The sequence below is a fragment of the Eptesicus fuscus genome, chromosome 5, assembly GCF_027574615.1.
Source record: "Eptesicus fuscus isolate TK198812 chromosome 5, DD_ASM_mEF_20220401, whole genome shotgun sequence".
NCBI lineage: Eukaryota > Metazoa > Chordata > Mammalia > Chiroptera > Vespertilionidae > Eptesicus > Eptesicus fuscus.
Window position 1 is genome coordinate 76945552 of NC_072477.1, and position 13273 is coordinate 76958824.

The window sequence follows — 13273 nt, forward strand, 5'->3', positions numbered from 1 at the left end:
GATAGTGCTACTAAGAACATGGGGGTGCAGATATCTCATCAATACAGTGCTTTAGTCATCAGTTCTAACTGTGTGTTTGTCATCAGTTCTAACTGTATTGATTCTTTTATGTATATACTTTTTAATTTATTTCAGAGAGGAAGGGAGAGGGAGAGAGAATCATTGATTGGCTGCCTCCTGCACACCCCCTGCTGGGGATCGATCCCACAACCTGGGCATGTGTTCTTGACTGGAATCAAACCTGGAACCCTTCAATCCACAGACCAATGCTCTATCCATTGAGTCAAACCAGCTAGGGCAACTGTATTGATTCTTTAAAGTAACAAAAAATAATAATAATAAAAGCTTGCTTACAATCGTATCCAACATGTGATTAATCGGTCATACTCCTAATTATTACTAAATCTATACTCTATTTCTTTGCCTCCTATTTTTATCATTTGTCAGGTATATTCATAACGATCCCCAAAAAGCAGTGATTGAAATAACTTCAAGCTATTGTATCTTCCCCAAGCTATGCTTTGTCATTCAAAAAGCATTTGTAGTTGACTTTTTAGGGGTTCCAATATAATCAACTTTCACCTTTCTGAGCTGTACTATTTTTTATTTGGAGGGAAGGAACTTCACCTCATATATCTTTAAGAAATGTTATTCGCTTCGAGAAACAAAACACCCAAGCAACAGAGACTTAGAATCCGGACAGTAAAGACTTTAATTATCTTACACCACGAAGTCTAGGGATGGGTGGGTCCCAAGCTTGAGGCAGCAGCTCAATGACATCATCAAGTATCCAGAGGTTTTCTACCTTTCCACACAGCCATCTTCACGTTAGCTTCTCATCTTTAGACTTGTCCCCTCAGTCACAAGATGCTCCTCACACAACCCCACTGAGGGAGGGAAAAGGGAACGATGGAGTCTCCTCTTAAAACTCTGTGGGGTGTTTTATCTGAGAGATAATTTTTTCCTAGAAGCTGCCTTCCTTCAATTTCTGCCAGACGCCAGAGTACACTCAAGTTTCACTGGATCTGCTACTACAATATTATCTAGGAATAAGAATCGAACATCACTAGGCAAGAAAAAAAAAAAAAAAAAACCCAGACCAGACACAGCCAAGGCTGACCGGAGGCTATTTTTTAGCTCAACACGTCGCAGGAGAATCAAGGATTTAGAGATGGAGGAAACTCCTCATCCACTTAGGTGGCTCTTCACGCTCCAGAAATGCGGCCCTGGGCGCCTTCTTGCCCACTTCCAACATGGTCGCCAGACTCCGTCCCCGCCGCGACCGCGGCGACCGCTCCGACTTCCGCCCACTTCCAAAAGGGCCCCGGCGCGCGGGGCTGCGGTTCCGAGTGCGCAGGTGCGAGCGGAAGTCCTCTTCCCGTCAAGATGGCGGGGGTGTTGCTGTGCGGGCGCCGGGAGCTTCTCCGCCTGCTGTGGCCCCAGCGGCAAGTAAGGAAGCGCCAGGGCTGAACTGCGGGGCGCTGCCCTGTCCCCGGGACCCGAGCCGGGGGCGCTCATTCTGGGGCGTGAGCAACGCTGACCTGCTCGCCAGCCTGTGTCCCTTGACCTCGGGTCCCCTGAGGACGCTGAAGGGTTACCTTCTATGACCCCACGGGCTGAGCGACCCTGTGTCGCGGTCTGGACCCGGGAACAGGCTTCCCCGCGCCCAGGGAACCTCGGCCTGGACTTGTGGGTCGTGGGCCTGCGGCAGGTGAGGTACAGGACTCGCGGAGAGTTACTGTCCTCACCTGTGGAAGCGGGCTGCCTGCTTCTTCTTGGGGGGCCGGGGGGGGGGGGAATGCGGGACTTCTGCCCCCAATGAAAGTGCTCCTCCTCCCTTTCCGCGCGCAGTTCCACCGCGTCGCCGGGCCCTCACAGTGGCCCCGGAAACCGCTGACCGCCGGGTTCCCGCTCCCAGCCAGCCGGTGCTGCGGCCGCCCCCACTATGCCCTCCTGGCGGCCCCCAGCCCCCGTGGCCTCAGTGTCTCTGCCATCTCATTTGCAGAAGCCCCGGTAAGACGCGTTTCCAGCCCTGCCGTGTTAGGAGTGGTGCCCCTGGGTTGGTTTTTTGTTTTGACTAGAGGGAAGCGGAAGGTGCAGGAGAGTTCTTCCCACGCTGCACACAGCTCCCCAGGATGGTAGCATCTCTGCTTGGGATATTTTCAAATCCGCTGGGGGAAGGATTTGAGAGTACAGCAGGAGAGATTTACATTCTATGCATGCCATTGTTTCCCAGAGTGGTGCCAAGCCACTGATGGCGATGTGAAATGTGTTTCCAGGTGTGTGTATTAGAAAAATTGAAACTTGCATATCATTTACATGACTTCATGGATATTGATATTTTTGAGGATGAGACCAAGTAGATATTTTGGTCAGTTTTTTTTCTTTCTTTTTTTAGATATTTGGGTCTTAAAAACTCAGTTTTAAAGGGAAATTAGGAGTACAATAGTTTGAGTATGTACAAAATCGTAACAGTGATACTCGAATGAAGTTTGGAAAACACTGATGCAAGAAATAACTTTCATGAAATCTTACTATAATATAGTAAGTTATTTTCCTACTTTTGGGGGGGAAATAAAATGCTCTTTTTAAGAGCTGAGTTCTGTGGACATTTAGGCTAATCTGGGAGAACAAGAAGTAGAGTCAAGAGAACAACCCAGTACTGGTTATCATAAGGGAACCCTCAATTTCTGTGTCCCACCGACTGAATATTACACATGGCTTCCTTTTGCACAGGTTCAGGCCCCTCCGGTCATTCCTGCAACTCCCTCACCCACAGCAGTAACTGAGGCGGCTTCTGGAGAGACTGCAGATATAGTCCAAGCTGCTGCAGAAGAGAGCTTCACTGAACTTGGGCTGGGGTCATATACCCCAGTGGGAATGATCCAGAACCTACTGGAATATATGCATGTTGACCTTGGCCTACCTTGGTGGGGGGCCATTGCTCTGTGTAAGAGGACTGCATCCTGGAAAGGGATCCTGGAGGAAATGGGGACTTAGGGAGAGTTCTGTGAGGGGGTCAAGGAAATAGTGCAGAAGTTTAGGGGTCAGAAAAAACAGATGATTCAAATGAGGGGTAAAGGCTCATGATACTAGATACTCTATACCTATATTTCCTAAGGGGCATTATAAAACCACTAGAGCATCTATAATTCAAGAAGTGTAGATATTTGAGTGTGAGCATGGGGTTAGAGCAAGAGGACCTTGTTAACAGTGAGGAAGCTACCCTGGTTCAGGAGAGTAGAAGGTCAGGTCAAGCAGTTAAACCCCAAAATTGGGAAGACACTCACATTGCAGGCTAAAACTATGCTTCAGATTCTGTATCCTCCTGAACACGTTGCTCCAGTGATCATCTCCCTGTGTCTTCAACTCCCTTTTTACTGCCCTACTCTGAACATACAAACATGCTCAAGCATACCATGTATTTCTTGGAAGGAAATATTTTCCCTTTATCTTTAGTTTACCTTTAACTTCTACTATGCTGTCTTTCTCCTTTTCATAGCTGTTATTTAAAAGGATATTCTGTATCATAGTAAGCTTACTTCTTTCCACTCTTTGACCCTCAGCAATCTGGCTTTTACTAATACCGCTTCATTTTAACTGCCAGTTACATCGTTGCTAAATCCACTTTGCTTTTTATAGTTGACCTTTCTGTGTTAGACGCTAGACTTGGAAATATATTCCTTGGCTTTTGTGACAGTCTTTTCTGATTTTCTTCTATCTTTCTGACCACAACTTCCCATTTCCAGTGCTGGTATTCTGGGTTCCATCCTTAGCTCCCCTCTTTCCACGGCACATCATCATCATAATGTTGATAAAGCCTAAACCTAAATCTCTCCCCAACCCCCATCTCTTTTTAGCCAGAACCCACTTGTTTATCTATAGATACCATAAATTAAATATTTGTTGGCATAATTGGGAAATATGAAGTGTAAAAAAAGAAATAGGGCTCGAGCAGGGTGGCTCAGTGGTTGAGTCAGTCAACCCATGAACCAAGAGGTTACCAGTTCAATATCTGGTCAGGTCACATGTCCGGGTTGCAGGCTTGATCCCCAGTAGGGGGTGTGCAGGAGACAGCCGATTAATGATGTTTCTCTCTCATTGATGTTTTTATCTCTCTGTACCTCTCCCGTGCCCTCTCTAAAGTCAATAAAAACATTTAAAAAAGGAAAGAAATAGGAAGGAGCTTAAGCAGCAGGCCGCCATATTACCTCTTGCTCCAGAGGTTTCTAGGACAGCAGCTTTTAAACCTTATTTGTGAGAACCCTAGAGTTCTGTAAAGGTACCTCTGAGCAAAGCAAGTCCAGAACTTAAACGGTCCTATAGCCAGCCAGACTATCCCCTCACCTAGGACAGCTTGATTTTATCTGTTATACATATTGGGACTAAGAGTTGGGGGCAGAGAGGAAGATGTTCCATTGATAGAAAAGTTTAGAAACCATTGGTCTAGAAAAGTACTTACTGCCGCCTTTTGTTCAAGGAAACAAACTAGATTCATGATCATTTGTTTAGAGAAGTTAATGCTAGACTTTTGTGATGTCAAAGCAGAGAACGGAACCTTGAAGAAACTAACTCAAATCCCTACCCTTTGTTTTGGGCCCCTTGGGTATGAGTCACAGTGTGGAAAGACTAGAATAAGAGAGATCCTTTCAGTGAGAACCTAGAAATCTTCAACCTTCTAGCTGCAGAACTGCTTTAATTTTACTCCAATCTTCGTGTGTATTTTGTAGGTACAGTCCTTGCCCGCTGCCTGGTGTTTCCTCTCATTGTGAAGGGCCAACGAGAAGCAGCCAAGATCCACAACCACATGCCAGAGATCCAGAAGTTTACCATTCGAATCAGAGAGGCCAAGTTGGCAGGAGACCATGCTGAGTGTGAGTCAATTGCAGGATGAGCGTGAGACCACATTTACACTTTTCCTGACATTCTGCAGAGGGAAAGAAACAACCTAAGTCAGGAGTTGCTACATCTAGGCAGGTCTTAAAGTTTTACCTACTTCTTGGGCCTAATGGTTCCAGTGACTGTTCAGGGTCAGTTAGAAATGTGATGGGCCGGGTAATGAGGATGGTCACTTCCACCAATGTAACTTTCTGCCCAACCACTAACTTCCTCTCACTTCACAGTCTACAGGGCCTCCTCGGAGATGACATTGTATCAGAAAAAGCATGACATTAAACTCTTTAAACCTCTCATTCTACCTCTGACTCAGGTAAGTGAAAACATTTTCCTTATTTTATCCTGAGCCAATCAGATTACCTCCTGTTTCCCATGCCCTGGATGTCCAAAAAGCAGGTGGTTTTCAATAATGGAATAATGAAAATATCCCCTCTGATAAAGGATACTGACACTGTTTATCCTGTGTAATAGGCACCAATCTTCATCTCCTTCTTCATTTCCTTGAGAGAAATGGCCAACCTTCCTGTGCCCAGCCTACAGACAGGTGGCCTCTGGTGGTTCCAGGATCTCACAATCTCTGACCCCACCTACATATTACCAATGGTAGTCACTGCTACAATGTGGGGTGTCCTTGAGGTAAGCCCAGGTTGGCCAAGTGCCAGGCCTGCAAAGTGAACTGGGATTAGGAGTAATGTAGTTGTACAGAATAGTCCTTCACTCCCTGGAGGAATAGTTTTGATGCATAAGAAATTTGAGCCATAGTCCCTAAAATTGCTACTCTTCCTCTGCTTTTTTTGGCAGTTAGGTGCTGAGACTGGTGTGCAAAGTTCTGACCTTCACTGGATGAGAAATGTTATGAGATTGATACCACTGGCAGTCTTACCCATAACTGTCCATTTCCCCTCGGTAGGTAATGACTTAGGGGCGAGCTTCAAGTCCTTTCTCCTAGCCTAGCCACCTCCCGCAGGCTGATCTGGGATGCAGCTTCTAAGTGCCTTCTTTTCCTTTCCACCTAGGCAGTGTTCGTGTATTGGTTCTCCTCGAATATGTTTTCCCTGGTCCAGGTGTCTTGCCTCCGTATTCCAGCTGTACGCACTATTCTTAAAATCCCCCAGCGTGTTGTGCATGACGCCGACAAATTACCTCCACGGGAAGGCTTCATAAAGAGCTTCAAACGTGGTAAGGGCCCGTCCTCTGAATCAGGACCAGGGGAAAGTGGCCTAAAAGTAGGTATGAGACCCAACTGTCTTACTCTGTATAGGCTGGAAAAATGCTGAAATCAACCATCAGCTACAAGAGCGTGAACGGCGCATGCAGAATCACTTGGAACTAGCAGCCAGGGGTAAATAACCCTTTCGGGCTAAATTCTGTCACTGTTTCTCCCTTTCCTTTGTTCATTAACCTTCTCTTCTTCCCCTAGGTCCATTACGACAGACCTTTACCCACAACCCTCTGCTACAGCATGGGGAAAATCCCCCTCCCAACACCCCTAACAGCAGCTGCAACAAACCAAAGTCAAAGAAACCCTGGCGTGACACACTCGGCTGAATTTGTTCCCTGCTCATACTGACATTAACTCTGCTTCTCCAAAGACTCGGCCTTAGAACAAGATTTTTGCTGGGTCCTTGCCCCAGACCTAGAAACTATGGGACATGGAGATGTTTGTTTTAAAAGTGGATTCCACTGTAAACTCTTACATCTAAGTATAAAAGAGCACTGGGGAGCCAAGTGATCTTTCCATCTACAGGATTAGTAAACCTCTGTATTATATGTTGCTTCCTGGTACTTATTAAGTGGGGAGGTGGATTGTGTGCTTCAGAAAACTAAAGAACAGGTTGATGGTGATTGCTCTTGCTGGCCCGTGCTCTTAGGAAGTGTCTCAGGAAAGTAACCTGGTGTTAAGAGCTTAGATCCCCACCCCATAAATGTGTTGTTCCAGCCACATTTGCATTGCAGAGATATGCCTGCTAAATTGAGATTATATTTAAATAGAATAACCACATTTATTTACCCCAAGGTTACCTATAAAATATCCTTCAAGAAGTAGATGTGCTCAAATTCTTTTTTTTAATACATTTTTATTTATTTTAGAGAGGAAGGGAGAGGGGGAGAGAGATAGAAACATCAATTATGAGAGAGAATCATTGATCGGCTGCCTCCTGCATGCCCCCCACTGGGGATTGAGCCCGCAACCTGGGTATGTACCCTGACTGGAATCAATCTGTGACCTGATTCATAGGTTGACACTCAACCACTAAGCCATGCCAGCTGGGCTCAAATTCTTAGTGGTAATTAAGAAGAATGGAAGTTGAGCCCTAACTGGTTTGGCTCAGTGGATAGAGCGTCGGCTTGCGGACTGAAGGGTCCCAGGTTCGATTCCAGTCAAGGGCATGTACCTTGGTTGTGGGCACATCCCCAGTAGGGGGTGTGCAGGAGGCAGCTGATCGATGTTTCTCTCTCGTTGATGTTTCTAACTCCCTCTCCCTTCCTCTCTGTAAAAAAATCAATAAAATATATTTAAAAAAAAAAAGAATGAAAGTTGATGTCATTTTTATCTAACAACCTTAACATTTTGCTACAGCAGTTTAGAGGTAGAGATTGGTTTTATCAACCTTCAGCAACAGGCTTGAGAGGGAAGAAATACTCGGATACTTTCAAGCATTAGATTGTGTGGGGGTTTTCAGTTTTCCTGCCAGACTAATAGGAACTGTCCCAGAGACACTATGTAAAATGAAGCCACTCAAAGCTTAGGAACATAAACCTTTTATTGTCCAGCACCCATACATTCTCATGTCTCTCTAAAAGAGACAGGAAATTTGGAGCATTATTGGCCCTTTTAAAGGAAAAGAGGTGTAAGGCACACCCAGAGGTGAGTGAATATCTTAACACATGGGAATGTGCTATTAGAATAACCCAGCCCACACCTGACATGCTCCCACCACAGTCTGCTTTATTATCCCTTTTTTAAAATCTGGAACAATATGTAGCAAAACAAATAAATTACTGTCTCTCTCAAAAAAAAGCAAGTTCAAAGGTTGTTGAAGCTGCCTAGACCAGGCTTCTGGACAGGTGCCTCCAAAGAAGTAAGCTTTCCTTTTCAACTTCCTTGGCTCCAACCAGTAGAAGATGAGGTTCTGCTTTTCATATGTCAGGATTCCAGGTGTTATTTACTTAGACTTGGGATCTTGTTGCTTGGGCATCTCTCCTTCATCTTCCAAATCCATCTCTGCAGCTACTGACATACATAGGATCTGGAGGTACCATGTAGTAGATGCTACAAAGAGAAGTTTGAATCAAAACTCAGAAGAGGTCAACTGGTCTGAGTTCCAGTGGCACTGAATTGGGCCTGAGGAGACAATTCAGTTAAGCCTTAGGGTTAACGATAGGAAGGGGCTAAGGCCAAGGTGACTTGGAACAGGATTTTCAGAAGAGGCAAAAAAAGATAAGTACATTAGCCAAGCTAACCTGAGGATCCAGATCTTACCCACAATCCTTCGGAGGCAATGAGGTCGTTTGTGTTCTGGCACTCTGATGATGAAGAAGTAAAAGGGCAAGCCTGAGAGGGCAATGCCAATGCCAATGAGGGAGTTGGTGGTATCGCTGTAGAGTGGAATGACCACCAGGAAGATGGTACAGCAGCAGAAGACAATGGGGAAGAACAGGCTGAGCTAAGGGCACAGAAGAAACAACTGGAAATTAGCTCAGGATTGACAACTAAAGTAATCCCACCCTTGTGAAGGTCAGAGCACTGAGCTGCCTTCCCATTCCCTTCATCTCAACACACTGACACCAGCAAGTCCAGGGCAAAGGTTTCTAAACAAACCATCTTATAAGAATCCCCAGGGCAGATGGAGCAGAGGTGGGATGGAGGTGACTTACCTTAAGGGAACGAGGTCGATCAGGCTCCTTCCAGCGCAGATAAAGCTGACCCACAATTGAGAGCCCCACAAAGAACCAGTAGCTGAAGCTATAGTAGTTAATGAGCTTGAAGATGTCCTCCACGCATAAGTAGATCAATGCCATGAGTCCCTGTAAGTACAATCAGCTCCTCAGGGCCTTTGTTCAAGGTATTTTTCACTCCCCTTTACTGAGTCCCTCCTCTTTGTCAAATCCTCAGAGTCTCCCCATCTGTCCTTTTCTGTTCCCACCCTCTAGCACCTCCTGAGTTTCAATACCTCATTCCTTTTCTATAAAGTATAGCTCAAAACAATTCCTCAAAAATCTTTTGCTTAGCCTGTCTGGTGTGGCTCAGTGGATGAGCATTGACCTATGAACCAAGAGGTCATGGTTCGATTCCCAGTAAAGTCACATGCCCAGGTTGCAGGCTCAGTCCCCAGTGTCAGGTGTGCATGAGGCAGCCAATCGATTTTCTCTCATTGATCTTTCTATCTCCTCTCTAAAATCAATAAAAATACATATTTAAAAATTTTTTAATCTTTTGCTTAAAAGCCTCCCCATAATGGCTCCAACGTACATTTCCAGCTTATCATCCACTACCCAACTTCACATTGCTTTACCTCAGAACTTTCTGATTGTTTCTCTTAACCTAAAGCCCATGTCTACTACCGTTTGCAACCCTAACCTTAAAAATCTACTTCAAATGCACTTAGTCAAAGAAGTCTTTCTTCGTTCACCCTTTTCCCCCATGGAAGTGATTAGTTTCTTCCCTAAACACTACATCACTGACTATCATGGCAATCATTACAAATAATCCCATGTGCTTTATGCCTTATCCTAAACCAAAGGAGGTTACCATTCCTTAGAGAAGATAGATTCTCTCTTAGGAACCACCGCAGCAGTTAGCAGAGTGTGTCTTGCCCACACTATGTTCCATTAGTATTTTTTTCTGTTAGAATCTCCTTTAGAGTATTTAGGAAGCTAGGACAGTTGCCTCTACTGTTACTAAAGTTTCCCCTACAATCTGGCTTTCAGCCTCATCCTTGGGATCACTTACATTGAAAAGTAGCGCAGGCACTGGGGTGAACCGATGGACATGAATCATGCAGATAGCATCAGGGAGATGGCCTTCTCTTGAGCCCACAAAGAAAAGCCTATTTTAGGTAAAATAGGAGAGACTGAGAAACATGGGATACTGGGTGTGGCCTGGCTCATGAGCTAAAGGGCCCTCACTCTGCAATCACCTCCAAAAGAGTAGATAATATGGAATGGAGTTCAATATAGAGATTAGTAAGTACTGGAGGCTACTGATGGAAATAAGAGCAAAGAGGTTGTGAATGTCATTTGGGGAGCACAGTGACTAAAGTCTGGATCCTGTAAGTCCTACCTCCCCCTGCCATAGTTTTCAAAATGCTTTCCAGTAAAAGATACCGCTCATACCTAGAAGCAGCCACAATGGAAGCATTGAGGCCACCAAAGCAGGATAATGCAACTGCTAGTGGAATTGTCCAGTTGAATATTCCAAAAATCTGGTCTGCAAAAGTCTAAGGAAAAGAGTCATTAGGGATGAGAGGCATGGACAGGCATGTCCCTAGATTCCCACTACTTGGAATCCAACCCTTCCACCACAGAGGTAACAGTACCTCCTTGCAAGCCCAGTATCCCAGTATCCTTTCAAGGACTGTCTCTTTACTGGGACTTTCAAGAGCTGCACTGTACCTAGAAGCCCACAAACACCCTCAGCCTTCTCTGCTAATGAAAATCATTTACCACAGCAACAGCATCACTGGCCAGGATGTCCTTCATGTCTAGCACGGTGTAGTAGGCCACATTGGTCAAGATGTAGATGATGGTGACAATGGGCATAGAAATGCCAATGGAGAGGGGCAAATTCCTACAGCCAAATAGAATAGAAGATATGTTAGTCCATAGTCGCATCCTCATCTCTCCTTTAATCCTTAGCTTTGAACTCTTAAGAACTAAAGAACATCAAGGGAAAGGATAATCATATTTGGAGAAACAGCTACAATGCCAAAATAAAGTAAAATAAAGGATTAACAAAGAACTACTAGGTGTACCAGTTAATAATGCGGATTTTTTTCAATAGATGGAGTTACACATATGTTGATATATATGTGATTTGATATGTATGCTATTTTGTTGTATTGACAACAAGCTTCAAAACTTTATATGTCAATTTTCTGAAGGTGTTAACATCATAGATATTTTTATGCTTAAAAATGTCAAATTTCGTGCCAAAAAAAGAGCATTTGTGGGAAGTTTTAATTCATTATTTTGAAGAAAAAGTTATTGTATACTTCGGGAAGCTTATGGTGAACATGCTCCATCTCAAGATACTTGTGAACGCTGGTTTAAACGCTTTAAAAGTGATGATTTCGATGTGAAAGACAACGTCCAGGTCAACCGAAAAAGTTTGAAGACCAACAATTACAAGCATTATTGGATGAAGATGCGTGTCAAACTCAAAAACAACTTGCAGAAAGATTAAACATTGCTCAGCAAACAATTTCTAATCATTTACAAGCAATGGGAAAGATTTTAAAGGAAGGAAAATGGGTGCCACATCAACTGAATGAAAGACAAATGGAAAACCAAAAAGTCATCAATAAAATGTTGCTTCAACAACACGAAAGAAAGTCTGTTTTGCATTGAATTGTGACTGGCGATAAAAAGTGGATTTATTTTGAGAATCCCAAACGCACAAAATCATGGGTTGATCCAGGTCAATCATCAACAACTGCAAGACAAGTTGACTGCAAGACAAGGCCAAATCTCTTTGGAAAGAAGACAATGCTCTGCGTTTGGTGGGATCAGGAAGGTGTGGTGTATTATGAGCTTCCAAAACCAGGTGAAACCATTAATATTGATCACTACCAACAACAAATAATCAATTTGAACCACGCTTTGATCGTGAAACAACCAGAATGTTCCAGAAGACACGGCAAAGTAATTTTGCTTCATGATAACGCACCATCACACACTTCAAAACCAGTGAAAGACACATTAAAAGATCTTGCCTGGGAAGTATTAACCCACCCACCATATTCACCAGACCTTGCTCCTTCAGATTACCACTTGTTCTGATTGATGGCACACACACTTTCTGAGCAGCACTTCAAAACGTACTAAGAAGTGGAAAATTGGATCTCTGAATGGTTTGCCTCAAAACAAGAAAAGTTCTATTGGGACATTATCCACAAATTAACCTAAAGATGGGGGAAATGTGTAGCTAGCAATGGACATTACTTTGAATAAAGCACTTTTGATGTTTCTCTTGAATTTATCGTGTTTTGATTACAAAATCCGCATTATTAACTGGTACACCTAGTATGTCTTATAATAACAGCACAGGAAGATGGGTTTGTTTTGTTTTTTGTTTTACATCCAAGAATTCTTTATAATTGTGAATACTGAAAAAATTAAAATGTAAAAAAAAAAAAAAATTCTTAAGGTTGAGAAATAGAAGAAATTATGAAGGCCAAGTCTCCAGAGAAAAAGATAGTCCCTCAGTAGGAAGAACAGTGAATGAGCAACCTGATATATGATATATGAATGAGATATGTCCACCCACCTCCTTACTCAGTTTGAAAACCTTGGATACCATCCTAACCAGTGGCCAAGAGAAAGAAGCAAAGACTTCCCAAGGTCCCTCTAGCCCAGTGGTCGGCAAATCGCGGCTCACGAGCCACATGTGGCTCCAGAGCCGCGGTTTGCCACTCTGTTGACTAATGAGTTTGCCGACCACTGCTGTAGCCCAAATAAAGCCATGATCTTTATAAACATTCTTCACAGTGAGAATGGAGGGCGGGGAAAGGGGCGGAACTAAATACTCAAGTCATTCAGCTTCTGTCCAGTAGGTGGAAGTACCACCTAGGCCTCAATCCTGTTTCTATTTGCTCTGGGTTGCAACACTGGAAGTGTACCAAAGTATCCTTTGTTTCTCAAAGCCAAAAGGAATTATTATTCTTTTGACTAAAAATTTATATAAACTTCGCTCCTTGGCAAATCTTAGTTCCCAGAATTACTGAATTTCAGAGCCAGGAAAGGCTCTGAGATCATATAATTCACCCCCCTCTGTTAGAGATAAGGAAGCAGATAGATGTCAAAGACTCCTTCAAGGTCATCCAACAAATCAGTGGAAAGAGAGGCCTTGCTAATCCCTGTCCAGTGCTCTTCACTCTGCGTAACTAGAGGGTAATTTAGGGTAACAATGGTGAGGTGATCCCGTTGAATGACAAATAATACCACTATGCCAGGATGAAATTGAGAAACAAAGGATCAGAAGGGAAGCAGGAAGGGTTCTGGGAGTCTATGAGCTTAAGTCCTCTATGTGGGGATTTGGGTGAGTGAAAGACCTAGCAAGGAAAGTCTATTGTGAAAGCATACAGGAGTCCATTGTACAGCCTGCCTTAATACAGGGATGAATGAATAAGTGTGAAAAGACCTTAAAAAAATTTTT

At 43.8% G+C, this 13273-nt stretch overlaps 2 protein-coding genes across 5 annotated transcripts in view; one reads left to right on the top strand and one right to left on the bottom strand.

Annotated features, from left to right (window-relative positions):
* Positions 1-1360: 1360 nt before the first annotated feature.
* On the top strand, positions 1361-6666 carry OXA1L (OXA1L mitochondrial inner membrane protein). The gene is made up of 10 exons (XM_008158559.3): positions 1361-1449; positions 1852-2013; positions 2737-2950; positions 4731-4874; positions 5124-5209; positions 5368-5532; positions 5698-5802; positions 5913-6075; positions 6158-6238; positions 6317-6666. The coding sequence occupies exons 1-10, from the start codon at positions 1387-1389 to the stop codon at positions 6442-6444; spliced, it is 1311 nt and encodes a 436-aa protein (XP_008156781.3). The 5' UTR covers positions 1361-1386; the 3' UTR covers positions 6445-6666.
* A 972-nt stretch (positions 6667-7638) lies between these two features.
* The window catches only part of SLC7A7 (solute carrier family 7 member 7), a 34315-nt gene continuing 28680 nt past the window's right edge, over positions 7639-13273 (bottom strand). For all 4 annotated transcript variants that reach the window (XM_028135277.2, XM_054716434.1, XM_008158541.3 and 1 more), the window contains exons 5-10: positions 10564-10687; positions 10234-10337; positions 9851-9947; positions 8776-8925; positions 8381-8564; positions 7639-8170 (exon numbers count right to left, since the gene is read on the bottom strand). In XM_028135277.2, the coding sequence (XP_027991078.1) occupies positions 8064-8170; positions 8381-8564; positions 8776-8925; positions 9851-9947; positions 10234-10337; positions 10564-10687 (766 nt within the window). In that variant the 3' untranslated portion in view covers positions 7639-8063. The remainder of the gene's footprint in view (positions 8171-8380; positions 8565-8775; positions 8926-9850; positions 9948-10233; positions 10338-10563; positions 10688-13273) is intronic.

Excerpts from the sequence above, each read along its gene's own strand:
- OXA1L (XM_008158559.3), top strand. The coding sequence starts at position 1,387 with ATGGCGGGGGTGTTGCTGTGCGGGCGCCGGGAGCTTCTCCGCCTGCTG. Across the intron at positions 2,951-4,730 it reads GTGGGGGGCCATTGCTCTGT|GTACAGTCCTTGCCCGCTGC; the intron begins GTAAGAGGACTG and ends TGTATTTTGTAG. Across the intron at positions 5,210-5,367 it reads TCATTCTACCTCTGACTCAG|GCACCAATCTTCATCTCCTT; the intron begins GTAAGTGAAAAC and ends CCTGTGTAATAG.